Source organism: Podarcis filfolensis (assembly GCF_964270895.1).
Source record: "Podarcis filfolensis genome assembly, chromosome: 17".
NCBI classification, from domain to species: domain Eukaryota; kingdom Metazoa; phylum Chordata; class Lepidosauria; order Squamata; family Lacertidae; genus Podarcis; species Podarcis filfolensis.
This window is the reverse complement of record NC_139621.1, coordinates 10,114,427-10,131,831: the sequence shown is the minus strand read 5'-3', so window position 1 is coordinate 10,131,831 and position 17,405 is coordinate 10,114,427. Positions and strand designations below refer to the sequence as shown.

The following is a 17,405-nucleotide window of genomic DNA, read 5'->3' as shown; positions in this document are numbered from 1 at the left end:
CCCTTCCAACTGTGATTCTCATTCAACCGTAGTAGTCCACACCCAAACGTATTCGGATTGGTAGTTGAGCAGCAGCTTCAGTCTCTGTTTCCTGTTCACGCCAGGAGGCGTTGCCTTTTTGTGTTTGCCTTCTAATTTATTGATTCTTTTATGCCACTTAAGTACTGACAGGGCATGCGTACTCTTCCTTCTTATTAACTGCCCTGCCCAAGAAGTGTGCAAAAAGCACAAAGTCATGCAATCGTGAGTGAGGAAAAAAAGCACGAAAGTCATGCAATCGTGAGTGAGGAAAAAAAGCACGAAAGTCATGCAATCGTGAGCGACGGCCAGTGTTAAAAGTTTCGCTACATTACTGCAAGGTTTTCTTTCCGGCCGCGCTTGTGAGACTGAAGCAGGATCTCTCCATTCATACCGGAGCAAATTACGAGACCCCCTGAGCCGCTCCTTCCTCTGTGTTTAAAAAGAAGCAGCCTCTGCAGCTCCTCTCTCACAGCAGAGCCCGAGCCCCACCTTTCTCCGTCCCAAAACGCGGTGGGATAGAATCCCAGAACTGTCGAGTTGGAAGGGGTCCTCCCGGGGTCATCTAGTCCAACCGCCCGCCTGCAATGCCGGAGGAAAGAGCGCGGGGTGTCAAATGTGTTTTTGCGTGTTATAGTTCTTAGGTCTCAAATATAGAATAAATGTTGATAATTGCACAAGGTAAACACACATACATAAGAACTTAAATTACATGTCTAAAATAGTACGGGAGAGCAATCCAAAAGCCATCTTGGCTCCTGTAAAGTCTCTCAATATTTCCTCTGCCTCCTTAATTCTCTTTGCCTGAGAACAAGCAGGCAGATCGCAATCAGGGGAAGTTTCTGAATTGATTCCTCTTCTTATGATCCTCCCTTGTATTAATTGTCACTGTTTGACCAGATAATTATAATAATTTATTATTTATACCTCGCCCAATGCTCTGCATTGAGGGATGTCCGACGGGCATCCCGGTTGTCTTATCAAATGCCAATATCTTGTGCAAACTGTGTTTGGAACCATGTGAAGCTTGCTAAATCCTCAGGAACAATATCCCTTGGCTTTATGCCTGATGTAATTTCTATTTGTAGAGGGGATGTCCTTCTTCTCCCATGCCAAAATGCAAACCCTTAAAAGAGATGTTTCTTTTTGGTTCTGGGTCTCTCTTGCCTCCTTGCCAGGACGGCAAGGGAGCTCTGTTGCAACAGAAAAAAATAAAGATCTGCCTTACTTTCGCTGCATCCTGCCTCCATCCCTTCATCTCTGACCCATGGGGGACTCAGAGTCCCATTGGGCAGCAAAAGCCAATCTCCCCTACTTTTCTAGATCAGGCGCATAGGGCGAAACCAGGAAGAGAAACGATCTCGCGCGCTCACACCCACCCTGGGCGCAAAGCAGGGCGGATATCCCCACCCCACCTAAAGGGGGCGGGGAGGGGAGAAGGACCGGGGAAAGAAGGGTTAACTCGCTGACGTCACATGGTGCGTTCGCAACTCCTCCCCCACGCGCTTGAATTGGGGAGGTTTGAAAATCACCCCATTGGAAGCTCCTCCCCCGCGCCGCTTGAATGGGGGAGCCGCGAGGAGAGGATGCTACAAATCTGGTTCAGCAGGGCGAGTGCGCGCACGTGCGGAGAAGCGGCGCTTAGGGACCCATCGCCGGGCAGCCTCCCCGTTTGCGCGCCGCGGGTCTCCCTGCTTTACTCTCCCGGTGGGATCGAGGACAAGGGACGCGCAGATTAAGCAGCAGCAAGCAGCAGCCCGAGGGAGCCACGATGAGTCCCGGTGGATTGCAAACGCCTTTGCTAGCCTTGGCGGTCGTGCTCTGCGCCCAAGTTTCTGGAAACGGTAAGCGCCCTAATCCCGATCTCAATATATGTATATATATATGGGACCTTGCGGAACGGGAGGGCTGGACGTTCCTCTTTAAAAGAAGATCAGGTAGCAAAAGGCTTCCTTTCCCAGTTAAGGGTGGGTGGGTTGCCTGGCGGTGAAGGGGGCCAGGGAAATGTATATATGTATTTATCTACTTTATTGCATTCGCATCCCCACTTTTCCTCCCAAGAAGCTTACGGTGGCGCGCATCCTGCCGCTCCCCATTTTACCCTCGCAACAACCCAGCGAGGTAGGCCGGTCCTCCCGTGGCTCAGCCTGCTTCTTCCAAGGTCTGGGTGGGGGGGTGTGCCTTTTTGTGACTCCGGTTCCCGCAGCCCTCCCTTGAGTCCGCTTCTTTTAAATGGGGGTGTTCGAAACAAGGGCATCTCTAGTAACAACCCTCCCCAGATATCGGGCTCCTAAATAGTGTCGACCGGAAGCTGAATTATTGGGCTACAAATAGTTTTCTTTGCCCCCCCCTTGTTCTGCCCACCCCACAGCATCCTCTGCTTTTGATTCCTCAGGTCTGAACTTTGGTGAGTTTAGGAGGGGCTGCTGGTGCCCGACCCCTTCCTCTCCCCCCCCCTCACCTGAGCCGTGATTTCTCTTCCATACCTGTTTCAGGGCTGGGCCCACTGGAAGGACTGGGTCTGCTGCTGGTTGCCCCGCCCTGAGCTTGTAAGGGCGGCTCCTTCCCTGCCATCACACTGCCATCCATCCTTCAGGAGCAAGACCTCCCAAGCCTAAGCATCCCTTTAATGGCTTCAGGGTGGGGGCCTTAGCCTGGGATGTGTGTGCCACTATATTTTGCATTTTGCTACTGTAAATTTAATAAATAACAGTGATAATATTGGGTGAAAGAGATTCCCTCCCCAGGGATGATTTATTACCTGGCAGCCTTTACTGTTCTGTTAATGAGCAACCTTCCCTGGGGTAGGATGAGGTTCTTAAATGATTTCTCGATAGGATCCCACAGGATTATTTTGCTCCTCCTTTCTTATTTCCTTTTCTTTTGCTCATTTAAAGACACTGATCTTCCCTGTGAGGAAGCGCATCTTTTTTTTTCCTGCCCCCCCCCCCCAAAGGAGGGCTCAGGCATGCACATGGAAAGAAGTAGTTAAAACTTGATTTTGAGAAGAAGCGAAGACACATGCATGGAACTCTCTGGTTGGGTTGCTAGCCTAGGCTCCAAATGGGACTCTTTTACCAGGAGGGGATTGTGTGCAAAACAATATTGGGGGGAGAGGAGTGGCGAGGTGGGGAAAGCAAGAATGTTTGGAAATGCTGCGGAGTGTCTTGTGTCTTTTTGAAAATGGGCAGGAGGTCTGGGAAACCGATGGTGGTTTGATGGCAGAGAGGAATGGCACCTCCTGGCATGTTTGCATCTTTTAATAAGACCTCAGCAAAGGAATGACCACAAGCCCTTTTGTCTTTAAAGGGGTATGGATCTCAGGACATGCAATGGTGTCATTTGCCTCTTTGGAAGTAGCAACTACTTGGGTGTAAGAAGGGAGGGGAGCGAGTGTCAGTGTTGGGTGGGGTTTATCGGAAGGTGCATGTTAGAAAGGGAGGCACCTCTGTCTTCAGCGGCACAAAGTCCAGCCAACCCGCTACCCGGCCCTCGCCCATTTGTTCCCCTTCCCCACACGCTCTGCTTCCCCATTGGTTTGTGGGCCAAAGGGGCCATTTGTCAGCTTCTTTGCAATCCGCCAATGGGTGTCGGAGAAAGAAACACCCTCTGGCTCGGCTTGGAAAGGCACCTCTGGCAAACGTGGGCTAAACTTCCTTCAATGTGAAGGATTCTCTGACTTTTGTTTGTTTGGACCCTTCAGCCTATCTGCCTCCTCTAATTTCACCTCTGTCAGCCTGAACTAACCCTGTATGCTGGTGTCTCGATGTGACAGCGAAGGAAATGTTTGTTTTCTTTTGTGTCAAAGGGAGTGCAAGATGTGTGGCCTCCTGGGCTCATAAGGCGTGTTCACACATTACATTCAACAAGTGTACAATCCGTCTTCCTATGTACACAGTTAGCTGAGTGGTACGCTTGTAGCTGTACAAACCAACAAATGCAGACATTTGCATGTGTAGAGACAGCTTCTCCATCTGTTCGGTGTAAGAAGCCTATGACGTCTTGCCAGTTCTTGATTGCAACTTAAATTTAAGTTTAACTGGTTATACAAGACGCCGAACCGATGTAGAAATGAATGGCATCACTCCCATTAGGAGTGACCTAGATCCTTGCTGTTATTCCAAAAGCTTAACACCATGCGAAGTTTTGATAGTTGCATATCCGTCTTTTAATGTGAAAGGCAGCATATCTCCTGCCATGCAGCTGTTAATTATTGAGGGACGGCGTTTCTGCCCCCTTGGGAGCAAAGTTCTGAAGGACGGTAGCACCAGGTTTGGCTGCGTCCTGGGTATTTGCTTTAAAAACTTTGCTGTGAACTTCAGTCATGTTTACAAAAGGAGGTTGTTGGACATTGTAGAGAAACTCCACTTTGAAACCCCTTTACGCCATTCTGGTAATATTAAGGTGCGACTCCCAGAGCATGGCTTCCTCTTTACGAACAATAGAAGTTCTGATGAAATCGTTCTCTTTAAGTCCTCTCCATTCTGCTGCCTCCCAGGTGTTTTTGCACTAACAGGTTCCCTTTTCCCACCTTCATCATGAGCAGCAATCAATGTTTGCAAGTTGCTCCTGGTCAACCTTCTCTCAACCCTCCAAGGAATGTTGCTAGCCCTAGAATCAAAGGAGGAAATGGGTAATTGTGAAGAAGAAGCAGGAATGCTGATCCATCTGCCCTGCCCAAACCACGTTGTGATGCAGAGACCATCGTAAACGGTGTGGCCTTCCTGTTTGCAACATCCTACCCCACTGCTTGCATGTTATGTGTGCTAGGTAGAGAGGTTGGTTTGACCTCTTATGATGCATACTCCAGCCATTTGTTGTCAAGAGCGATACTTCATAGTTAGCAGCTTGTACAGTCGTACCTTGGTTGTCGAACGCCTTGGTACTCATACGTTTTGGCTCCCGAACACTGCAAACCCGGAAGTGAGTGTTCCGGTTTGCAAACGTTCCTTGGAACCCAAACGTCCGATGCTGCTTCTGTGGCTTCTGATTGGGTGCAGGAAGCTCCTGCAGCCAATCGGAAGCCGGGCCTTGGTTTACGAACGTTTTCGGAAGTCAAACAGACTTCTGGAACGGATTAAGTTCGACAACCAAGGTACCACTGTGTCGCTTTGGGTAGGGCAACATATTGGTGCTTTTGCTACTTCTCGGAGGCTAGAATCCTAACTGTTACTTCCCTGGATTCAAATCTCTTCCAATACCCGTGGTTAGAATCGGGGGCCGTATGTGCCTATGCTGTATGTTCTTGACTCATTCTTACAACAGCTTTGAGGCTAGATCAGGTGATATTTGAGCTCATCCATGCCCAGTACGCCACTAACCACTGAAAACTTCCAGACTTGGATTGGGTGACTTGCAGTGGTTGGACAACAGCCTGGGGTCGCCTTCCAGCAGAAAGAAACCTCTTTTTGCTTTCATTTACTGTCACCTTGTGATCAATGCAACTCGAAGCTCATGACTTTGGTACGCTTTTAAAAAAAGAAAAGGGGGGGGGGAATGAACATTAAAGGCCAACTACGTATGGGCCACATGAATTTCATGAGTTTAAGTCTGTGGGTTTTTAAGAGTAACCGAGGACCCTCACATCCATTTTGTAAGGAAAAGTTCCTGGTGCGTATGCAAGGAGAAGACTTTGAAAATGTAAGAGGACCAAGAAGTTACAGAATTGGAAATAAATTTCTGCCAAATAAAAACAGGGCTGGGTGGATTTGGGTTTTCCACAGTAATGTTTCAAGAGTAGGCCTAGATGTTTTAGGTTTGATGTTAACAAGACTGTGCTTCACCCTGTTCATGAATATGTGCAAATTAAATTGTTCCTACAACTCCCTCAAGTTTACCAATTCAGTTCCCTGATGGACCTGAGAGCCAAGCATAATCTAACAGGATTTCTCTCCTTCCCCTGAGATTAAGGATAAATGGCTGGATTTAGCAGTGCATTTTGGTACTATAGCTGCCAACTGCGCTTGTTCAAAATTATTGAATAATTATCCTTGGTACTTCAGTCTTTGCTAGAATTCAGGGGTTTCAAAACCCATTACCCTCAAGCCCCACGTAAGAGGACAGAAAATTACTGAGGCCCACCAATCGCAAAATGGTGGCGCAGAGTCAGAGCCATTCATGAAATGGTGGCAAGTGGTGACTGGCACAAGCAGCTTGATGTTACTGATGTCATTCTTCTGTTCATAGCTAATCCCTCTTTAGAATTTGCTAAATTCTTTCCCACAACAATTTCCTCTTGGCGATGAACTCAACTTTCACATATGTGCACAGACCTTGGTTTTTGGGTGTATTTTAACTCTCTCTCTCCATTTTAGTTTTCCTTCATCCTTCCTCCCTGCTCCCTACACCATTTTTCTCTTAGAACAGTTTCCTTCTCCTGCACCCTCCATTTACTATTTCTAGTTGCATTGTTATTTTAAAAATATGGGCCTTATTAAAAAAAAACCACCCCAAAAACCTGGCCCTTATCATCTCTCTCGGATTTCCTCCAGCACCTTCTGTCACATCTCCCCTTCCTCCATCTTTCCTGTCTCCTGCCATCTTTGCTCAACCTGTGAGGCAATGCTGGTGTTGACTGTGGTCCAGCCAAAAGGTTATAGAAAAGATGTGTTAATGGGGCAAGTGAGCAAGGAGGCACTGGGTGGGCTTTGCCACTGATGGCGCATGACTCCCAAGTGGAATTGGGGGCATGGGAGAGGCATGTGATTTCAGTTTCTAGCTATTCTTGACATCTTTTCTTGGATGAGGCTGCATATTTTTATAGGAATTCAAAGGTCTTATATATAGAATAAATGTTGATAATTGCACAAGGTAAACACACATACAGTGGTACCTTGGGTTACAAACACCTTGGGTTACAAACACTTCGGGTTACAGACTCCGCTAACCTGGAAGTAGTACCTCGGGTTAAGAACTTTACCTCAGGATGAGTAGAGAAATTGCGCCGCAGCAGGAGGCCCCATTAGCTAAAGTGGTACCTCAGGTTAAGAACAGTTTCAGGTTAAGAACGGACCTCCAGAACAAATTAAGTTCATAACCAGAGGTACCACTGTATATAAGTATATAAACCACATGTCTAAAATACTACAGGAGAGCAATCCAAAAGCCATCTTGGCTCTCCTAATGACTCTCAAGATTTCCTCTCCCTCCTTAATCTCCCTTGCTTGAGAACACAGAGGCAGATAGCAATCAGGGGAAGTTCCTGAAGGGATTCCTCTCCTATATCTATGAACCTCCTTTGTATTAATTGTCATTTTTTGCCCAGATGCTCTGCATTGAGCGATGCCCAACCTGGGCATCCCAATTGTCTTATCAAATGCTAATGTTTTGTGCAAACTGTCTGGAACTCTGTGAAACTTGCTAAATCGCCCCTTGGCCTGCGTGAGCCACATTGACCTTACCTTAGGTGTGATGTAATTTCTGTTTGTAGAGGGGATGTCCTTTTCCCCCTGGAAACCCTTAAAAGAGAAGTTTCTTCTTGGTTCTGGGTCTCTCTTGCCTCCTTGCCCGGAGGAGAGGGAACTCTGTTGCAACAGAAAAATGAAGATCTGCCTTGCTTTCGTGGCCTCCTGCCTCCATCTATTCATCTGTGACCCATTGTAGACTTATGGGACTCAGAGTCCCATGGGGAGTTGGGCAGCAAAAGCCAACCACCCCTAAAAAAATTTCTAGATCAGTGTGGATGTTTAACTATGCTTGCCCTGACCTATTTGCCTTATTAATGAAGTTTCTGACAAACAGTTGCAGCAAATTCCTTCAGGCTTTCTCTTGTTGACCTTTTCTCTTTCCCTACATCTCCTCAATAAAGGACAAACATTTGCAGATAACGATTTAGATTTAGATAACATTCAGCGCATGCCGTTCAAATGTAAGGCAAGCCAGATGTTGTTGTTTTTTATGTTGCGCAGAATTGGTCTGTATCTGAGCACCAGGGATAAGTAAGAACAGGAAGGATCAAGCATGCAGATGCTTTGAATAACCCACCCAAAAAACCCCAAACCACTCTTGTATTTCAGCTGAGGCTTAAATGCAGATGTGTGAAATGGTTCTCTCTCTTTCAGAATCCTTTGTCTCCGGCAAAAGTGCAAAATGGGAGAGGCCCAATTAGTGATAAAACTGGGTGTGTCCCTATATGGTTGTGTGTGCTGCTTGTAGAGAGGATATCCTTGTTTGTTCTTTTTAACTCTGCTGGTGGAGAGAGCTGTTTGCTAAGCAAGAGTCCTGTGCTGTAAAAGTGTTGGGACCTCCCATCGGTCTGTCAATTCTCTGTCTTATGCTAATAGCGGAGGGTGGAGAGAGGAGGACGGGCCAATATCTCGACTGAATCTCCTCCTCCTCCCTACTTGCCTTGCTGACACTGGCAGAAAACCTTGCGCAAAGCGAATGGATTTAAATCGGCTAAAAAGAGAGCGACCAGTTTAATTAGTTTTCCTTGTTTTGAAATAAGCATGTTTCCTGAGCCGTGCATCCTGTTTTAAGGATTATAGCTTGCTGGTTTTCAATGAATCAGAGCATTTTTTAAAGCTAAAGGCACCATGAAGCCCACCGAGAATTACATTGGCTTATAGGCAAAGTATACACACATGCAAGGATATGCGAAGGAAGATCACTTGTGCAGCGGCTTCGGTTATGTGCATCATCAGTTGGAAATATGCCCCAGTGGATGAGCGGAATTTATTTCTGAGTAAACATCAGAATTGCCTTGCAATCAGATCATTGGTCCATCTAGCTGGCAATGGCTCTTCAGGGGTTCATAATTCCCATCCCCACCTTTAGTTAATATCTAAATACAAGGTCGGGACGTGGGTGGCGCTGTGGTCTAAACCACTGAGCCTTGGGCTTGCCGCTCAAAAGGTCGGCGTTTCAAATCCCCGCGATGGGATATGAGTTCACTCCCTGCTCCTGCCAACCTAGCAGTTCGAAAGCATGCTAGTGCAAGTAGATAAATAGGTACCGCTCAGGCAGGAAGGTAGACAGCGTTTCCATGTGCTGCTCTGGTTTCGCCAGAAGCGGCTTAGTCATGCTGGCCACATGACCCGGAAAAACTGTCTGCGGGCAAATGCCGGCTCCCTCGGCCAGTAAAGTGAGATGAGCGCCGCAACCCCAGAGTCATTCGTGACTGGACTTAACTGTCAGGGGTCCCTTTACCTTTTACCCTAAATACAAGGTCATTTTTGTGGGCTCTAGGGATGTCCATGGGTGAGATACAGCAATATCATCACTTTGATTCTAGCCCCTTTGATGATTCCCTGCAAAAACCCTGTGAAATAGGATGATCAGAGGGGCCCAGGGCCAGGTTAATTTTTTATGGGTCAGGATGGCCCCAAATTGGAGTGTCTGGTTAAATTTTACAATTTCCACACAAAAAAGCCTGCAGCTCCTGGTAGTTATGTTTGAAACCTTTATACGTGGCAGGGCAAATGTACACAGCTTCTCCATGCCAGCTGTTTATTTTGCTGCCGTGTCTACCTGCAGCTGTAAGTGGGTATTTAAAAAACAGCCTCTGAAACACAGAAGCATGTTTTGCCGGACATGCTGCTCTGAAGCTCCCGTCACAATCAGCAAAATCTTCTTTAGGATGTTAGCTGCATGAGAGAGCTTATGTTCCCTGGTCCTTTCTGGAAACTGTCAAGTTTCTAAAGAGGCTCATCTTGCAGAATGAGTGTACATTCTTTATTTGAGTGTTTAAGGCATTTCCCCTTTATCTGAAGTGACCGGAGCTGGATTTTCTTTTCTTTAAACACTCATGTCTAAAGTTGGAAGTGGCGGTTGCTGTCTCTAGCTACATATTAGTAGTGTACCTCTTGTTGCCAAGAAGTCCCAAGTCTGAGTTCCTGTAGTATAGAGTTGGGCTATCCCACAATACAATGAAGACATTGCTTGTTGTATTGTTGTCGTTATTTTTGCTGCTGTTACTATTTATTAAATTTGTATGCAGTCGTACCTTGGAAGTTGAACAGAATCTGTTCCGAAAGTTGGTTCGACTTCCAAAACGTTTGGAAACCAAAGCGCGGCTTCTGATTGGCTGCAGGAAGTTCCTGTGGCCAATCGGAAGCCGCACTAGATGTTTGGCCTCCGAAAATCGTTCAAAAACCGGAACGCTCACTTCCCTTTTTTGAAAAGTATGATTTCCAAGGTGTTCGGCAACCAAGGTACAACTGTACTGCCCTTCAGCCAAAAATCACATTTAAAAGGGTATAAGATGTTAATCAGCCAAAAGCCTGGTTGAAGAGGAATGTTTTCACCTGGCACCTAAAGGTGTATGATGAAGGCTGCAGGTGAGCCTTCCTGGGGAAAGCATTCCACAAATGGGGAGCCACTGCAGAAAAGGCCCGCTTGTGTTGCCACCTTTTGGACTTCTTGTGGTGGAGGCACATGAAGAAGGGGTCTCAGTTGATGATTGCAGGGTTCATATGGGGAGAGGTGGTCCTTGAGGTATTGCTGTCCTGAGCCATATTAGGTCAAAACCAGCACTTTGAATTGGGCCTAGAAACAAATTGGCAGCCAGTGCAGTTGAGCCAGGATCGGTGCAATATGCACAAACCGTCTTGGCTCCCCAGTGAGCAACCTGACTGCCGAATTCTGCACCAGCTGAAGCTTCTGAGCTGTCTCCAGAGGCAGCCCTACGTATCATGTATTGCAGTAATCTAACCTAGAGGTTACCAGAGCATAGATGGCAGAAGTTAGGCTATCCCTGTCCAAATAGGGGTGCAGCTGGTGGAAGGCATTCTGCCCCACTGAGGCCACCTGACACTCAAGCAACACAAAAGGATCCAGAACTAACCCCAAGCTACATACCTACTCCTTTAGACAGAGAGTCACCCCATTAGGAGCAGACAACCTCCTAGCCATCTGGCAAAGGCAGATCTCAGGGAGCATGACCAGTTTGGTTGCACCAGGTGCCGAACCTCTGGGGCACCTCGACCGGCCCCGCTGTTGTGACGCACAACGGCAGGTGAGAGGCAGGGTGTGTGTCAGAGTTTGGCGTCGCAGAGGGCGCCACTGAAATTTGAGACGTTGCTGCGTCTGTTCCAGGGAGCCAGCCACAAACTGTGCCTCAGGCATATCAAGGGTTGTGCTTCAGTTCGTTGGCTCTTATCAAGCTATTATGTTGGTCCATTTCACACTCTGATTGCAGCAGTGGGAGATCCCATGAGATCATTGTTTCACTGGCCTTTCTGGCGGCTAACGATGTTGCTTGCTTCTCTCTTGCAGGTGTGGAGAAGTGTAGGAGGAGGGAGTTCCAGTGCGGGAATGGCGAATGCATCCCTTACAAATGGATATGTGATGGCAAGGCTGAATGCCAGGACGGCTCTGATGAATCCTTGGATGCCTGCAGTAAGTTGACTATTATTGACTCCCCGCCCCCGTCTCCCAAATCATCCTGCGTAGGAGGGAGCTGAAGGAAAACCTCTGTGCGCGTGTAAGAAAACACTCTGGGTTTTCCTTGACCCTGCCAATACTGGAACACTTACGGGCTTCTAGTCTTGTAGATCATGCTCCAACCTCCTTAAACCCTTTGAGCAGTCTCTTCCGCACCCCCGTGGGATCTAGATGAAGAAAGCAAGACTTGGATTGAGGGTGGGTGACTAACTTAACTGCCAGGAGAAGTAGGAATTTTTGAAAGCCAAGTGTGGGGAGAGACATCTTAGCTTTACCTTACTGGGAACACGGGTGGCGCTGTGGTCTAAACCTCTGAGCCTCTTTGGGCTTGCCAATCGGAAGGTTGGCGGTTCGAATCCCCGCAACAGGGTGAGCTCCCATTGCTCTGTCCCAGCTCCTGCCAACCTAGCAGTTCGAAAGCACGCCAGTGCAAGTAGATAAATAGGTACCACTGCGGCAGGAAGGTAATGTGCTCTGGCTTCCGTCACGGTGTCCCGTTGCGCCAGAAGCGGTTTAGTCATGCTGGCCACATGACCCGGAAAGCTGTCTGTGGACAAATGTCGGCTCCCTTGGCCTGAAAGCGAGATGTGTGCTGCACCCCATAGTTCCCTTTGACTGGATTTAACCATCCAAGGGTCTTTTACCTTTTTTTTTATTTCCTTCTACCTTAAATCACACTGGGGCAGGTATGCCTTGCCTTGGAACGGACTTACTTCAACATATGAGGCTGCAGCCTTGTGGCTAGGGAGTTCACTTTGACCTGCATCACCACACTGTGAAAATTCAAAACCATGGGACATTATGGCTTAAATGCTAGGCAGATGGATTTCCATTGGGCATTCGAGGGATTGTTGAGAGATGTGAGCTATGTGCTATTGACTCAAAGCAACAGTGGATTTATTAGATCAGCTTCCATGCCCGTCCGTTGCAGCAAAACAGCAAAGTGTCTTGGGTCACCTTGAAAATCATGAGAAATTGATTCAGGTGCCTCAAGCCTTCTTTTTGTGTCAAATAATAATAATAATAATAATAATTTATTATTTATACCCCGCCCATCTGGCTGGGCCTCCCCAGCCACTCTGGGCGGCTTCCATAAAAACCGAAAATACAGTAAAATATCACACGTTAAACACTTCCCTGAACAGGGCTGCCTTAAGATGTCTTCTGAATGTCAGGTAGTTGTTTATCGCTTTGACATCTGCTGGAAGGGCGTTCCACAGGGAGGGTGCCACTACCGAGAAGGCCCTCTGCCTGGTTCCCTGTAGCTTTGCTTCTCACAATGAGGGAACCGCCAGAAGGCCCTCGGCGCTGGACCTCAGCGTCCGGGCAGAATGATGGGGGTGGAGACGCTCCTTCAGGTATACTGGACCGAGGCCGTTTAGGGCTTTAAAGGTCAGCACCAACACTTTGAATTGTGCTCGGAAACGTAATGGATCGGTGTCGAAAGGTCTTTCCAATGACCTCTGCATCTCTTGGTCAGCAACCTGCTTCTGTTCAGACATAAGGAATAACAAGAAAGGCAGCCATTTCTTTTCTCTCCCACCCCTTGCAGTCCAGAGCGAGCCAAGCAAGCATTGATGCTTTCCTTATAAATGCAACAGTGCTGTTGCTATGTGTCATAGCAGTTCTGATATTTTCCTGCTATTCCCCCTCAAAGTCAAGAGTTAACCTTTCCAGATGCATTGGAGGGTATTACCTATTTTATGAGTTTCAGGTTTGCCTGTCCTGGCTGCCCCCAAGGAACTTGAGAATTGACAACTTTGGGTCAGAGCCAGGAGTTGTTTGCAGTAGGGGTTCCTTAAAGGTAAAGGGACCCCTGACCATTAGGTCCAGTCGTGGCCGACTCTGGGGTTGAGGCACTCATCTTGCTTTATTGGCCGAGGGAGCCGCCGTACAGCTTCCAGGTCATGTGGCCAGCATGACTTAAGCCGCTTCTGGCAAACCAGAGCAGCACACAGAAACGCCGTTTACCTTCCCACCTGAGCAGTACCTATTTATCTACTTGCACTTTGACGTGCTTTCGAACTGCTAGGTTGGCAGGAGCTGGGACAGAGCAGTGGGAGCTCACCCCGTCACGGGGATTCGAACCACCAACCTTCAGATCGGCAAGTCCTAGGCTCTGTGGTTTAACCCACAGCGCCACCCATGTCCCTATGGGTTCCTTAGGAAACAGCTATTCACAAGGTCCAGGGGTTGCCATGGGAGCAGAAAAGAATACATTGCTTTGTCTGTTGTGTGCACACTCCCTAAGGCAAAGCAGAATCAATCTGAACAACAGCAAAGTTTGTTTTTATCCCAGGTGGTTTAGTATTAGAGGGTTGAGTGGAGATGCGTGGGCGTCCTGTGGGGGGTTTTAAAGTCCCCAAAGGAAAGGTGCAAAAATCCTGCCAGAAATAGGGGGAATGTATCCACTTGCTGTGTTTGCATGCAACAGGAAGAAAATTGCACCTCTCTTCTGCCCCTGGCCCAGTCACAATACAATGGTACCTCGGGTTACAAACACCTTGGGTTACAAACGCTTCGGGTTACACTCCGCTAACCTGGAAGTAGTACCTCGGGTTAAGAACTTTGCCCCAGGATGAGAAGAGAAATCGCGCACCAGCGGCAGCAGGAAACCCCATTAGCTAAAATGGTACCTCAGGTTAAGAGCGGTTTCAGGTTAAGAATGGATCTCCGGAACAAATTAACTTCGTAACCAGAGGTACCACTGTATGTACAATACAAGGGGGTGGAAGTGGAATTTGGCAATTGTGTGCTGATGTGGCAGGAGGACTCTGTTTCATGTTATGTGAGCCTTGGACTTTTGGCACAGGTGAGCTTGACAGCCTTCCTGTAGCTTGCACTTGCCCATTGACACTATTGGTTTTCTGTCTTCCTAGCAGAGGCTGACCTGTAATGGACATTGTAGTGCCCCATAACTGCTTGGTGGCTCTGTGTCATCTATGCAAGAGCAGGCACAGAGGCCAGTCCCACGCTGGCGATACCGAGGTGGCATTTTAACATCTGACTTGTCTTTTCCAGAGTCCGTGACCTGTGAGCCAGGGCAGTTCAGCTGTGGCGGCCGCATCAATCGGTGCATTGATATGTCCTGGCGGTGTGACTCGCAGTTTGATTGTGAGAATGGCTCCGATGAAGAAAACTGCCGTAAGTCGGACTCTGTAGGCTTTGCTATGATAGTAATGGAGCTTTACCAAAGTGTCGGACAGGGTCGAGGGGATGAAAATGGTGGGAAAACTCCTGGATTCTGCTTCTCTCTCTGGATTCAGGCTGGGTTTGGAGACTAGCATTGTAAAAACCCATGCTTCAGTAACACTGTGAAATTTGAAGCAATTGGCCAGTTCTTCTACATCAAGGCCTATTGCCTGTAACTGAATTGGCAGCCTAGAGCCTCTGTGTGACCAGTAATCTTTATTGGCAAATAGAAGAGCTGCTCTCTTTGCCTGTCTGTAGCCGCTCAGTTAAAGCTTTCACATTGCTTTTCAAGAGTTGCTTCCATAGCACAGAACTTCATCTATTATGTCCTGTTGTAGTCTAGGAAAACAGATATAGCAGCCAGACCTCCAAACCCACGATTCCCCTTTTTGGGTACTTTTTTTTTTTTTGAAACTAAGAAAAAACTACCAAAGGGAAGCAATTGAGATTAATCTGTTGTCTTCTAGTGCAGGCTTCCTCAACCTCAGCCCTCCAGATGTTTTGAGACTTCAATTCCCATCATCCCTGACCACTGGTCCTGCTAGCTAGGGATCATGGGAGTTGTAGGCCAAAAAATAGCTGGAGGGCCAAGGTTGAGGAAGCCTGTTCTAGTGCCTATAGCTGCAGTAGCTTGTATAAACCCCTCACTGTCCTTCCCTTTAAACCGCCTTGGAAATTTTAAATGAAACGCAGTTGGGAAAGATCTAAATGAATCAGTTTAGACTGTAATGACCCTAAGCCAGGACTACAATACCTCAAGAACCGTCTCTTTCCATATGAACCTACCCAGACCCTGAGATCATCTTCTGAGGCCCTCCTTCATGTTCCTCCTCGTTGAAAGGTGTGGAGGCTGGCAACGCGAGAACAGGGCCTTCTCTGTAGTGGCTCCCCATCTGTGGAGTGCTCTCCCCAGGGAAGTTCACCTGGCGCCTTCATTATATACCTTTAGGTGCTGGGCAAAAATGTTCCTTTTTAACCAGGCCTTTGGTTGATCTGATTTACATCCTATGCCCTTTTAAAATGTGTTTTTTTGGGGGGGGCTATTGGGTTGTTGCTTTTATTTTTATTATGTATTTCGTGGTTTTATATCTTGATTTTATTCTGTGAACTACCTTGAGACCCCTGGGTATAGGGCGGTATATAAATTCAATAAATAATAAGTCATTTGTTACTTGGTAAAAGCCATTTGTGTATTGATCATGCTGTTTTTAAAAGGGCAGCATGCTGCAGCCATTGACCCAACCTGCAGGCACAGAACGTGACTTGACGTTCTTGTCTTTTGCCCTTGCAGCCCCTAAACATTGTGCTGACAGCGAGTTCCAGTGCAAAGATGGGAACTGCATTGCTTTGAGTTTTGTCTGTGACGAAGACCGCGACTGCGAGGACGGCAGCGACGAAGAAGGCTGCTCTGGCCCGACCTGCAGCCCCGAAATGTTTCACTGCAACAGCTCAGAGTGCATTCCCAAGCTCTGGGCCTGTGACAAAGATGCGGATTGCAAGGATGGGTCGGATGAGTCGCCCGAGCATTGTGGGAAGCTGGAGAAGGACAATCCTTGCTCTCCGCTGGAGTTCCACTGCGGAAGTGGTGAATGCATCCATCAGAAATGGCAGTGCGATGGGGGTTTTGATTGTGCAGACAACTCAGACGAAGCAGACTGTGGTAAGTTCTGGGTACCGTAGTGTGCCTATATTTGCTTTCCGGAGGGATTAATAGTAGTAGTAGTAGTAGTAATAATAATAATAATAATAATAATAATAATAATAATAATAATAATAATTTCTAACCCGCTCATCTGGCTGGGTTTCCCCAGCCACTCTGGGCAGCTCCCAACAAAATATTAAAAACATGATAAAACATCAAACATTACAAACTTCCCTAAACAGGGCTGCCTTCAGATGTCTTCTAAAAGTCAGATAGTTGTTTATTTCCTTGAGATCTGGTGGGAGGGTGTTCCACAGGGCGGGCGCCACCACCAAGAAGGCCCTCTGCCTGGTTCCCTGTGACCTCACTTCTCACAGTGAGGGAACCGCCAGAAGACCCTCGGTGCTGGACCTCAGTGTCTGGGCTGAACGGTGAGGGTGGAGACGCTCCTTCAGGTATACTAAGCCAAGGCCGTTGAGGGCTTTAAAGGTCAGCATCAACACTTTGAATTGTTGTAGGGGATAAATGAGAGGTTAAGGTGGATGTGCATCATTTTGCACTTGGTACAGTGGTGGCGTTTACTGCTTTCTGTTCACTGCTGCCCACAGTTAGGGCCAGCAGTACGTATGCTGTTGGGGTGTCTTTCACAACATGGGCAGCTATTGTGACGTGGAATCATATTAAACTCTACACTGTGAAGATTTAGGCTATTAGGTGATTAAAATCTCAGCATAGTGGTGCTGTCTCTAAGTCTCTTGCTTCCTCTCCCCCCCCCCCCCCCAGCTAAAGTCACATGCCGCCCAGATGAATTTCAGTGCAACGATGGTACTTGCATCCATGGGAGCCTGCAGTGTAACAAGGAGATTGACTGCAAAGACAGGAGTGACGAGGTTGGCTGTGTCAACGGTATGTAACCCAATCAGGTTTTGTGGGCCTAGGGCAGATCTGAAGCCTGGCTTGAGCCAGCACTGCTGTGACAACTACTACATCGACCCGATTATAGGCCACACCCTTAAAATGAGATTTAAAGCTCTCTCTCTCCCCCCTTTAAATTAAGATGTTTTACTCAGTTTAATCATCCCGGCTCTTCGTTTAAAAATTCTTCCTGTTCAAGTAAAGATCCTTTAATCTGCTCATATTCTCTTGTCTGCTCAGTGACTGTCGAGAAATC

At 47.5% G+C, this 17,405-nt stretch overlaps 1 protein-coding gene and 1 long non-coding RNA gene across 2 annotated transcripts in view; one reads left to right on the top strand and one right to left on the bottom strand.

The window, feature by feature from the left end:
- The first annotated feature begins 1,558 nt into the window (after positions 1 to 1,558).
- The window catches only part of LDLR (low density lipoprotein receptor), a 34,349-nt gene continuing 18,502 nt past the window's right edge, over positions 1,559 to 17,405 (top strand). Inside the window, exons 1-5 of the mRNA XM_083593130.1 lie at positions 1,559 to 1,862; positions 11,233 to 11,355; positions 14,422 to 14,544; positions 15,884 to 16,252; positions 17,018 to 17,140. Of these exons, the coding sequence (XP_083449256.1) occupies positions 1,790 to 1,862; positions 11,233 to 11,355; positions 14,422 to 14,544; positions 15,884 to 16,252; positions 17,018 to 17,140 (811 nt within the window). The 5' untranslated portion in view covers positions 1,559 to 1,789. The remainder of the gene's footprint in view (positions 1,863 to 11,232; positions 11,356 to 14,421; positions 14,545 to 15,883; positions 16,253 to 17,017; positions 17,141 to 17,405) is intronic.
- LOC310753128 lies at positions 4,163 to 10,951 on the bottom strand. The gene is made up of 2 exons (XR_014543211.1): positions 10,816 to 10,951; positions 4,163 to 4,629 (listed from the first exon to the last, which is right to left on the bottom strand). It is a non-coding gene; the product is annotated as an uncharacterized lncRNA (long non-coding RNA).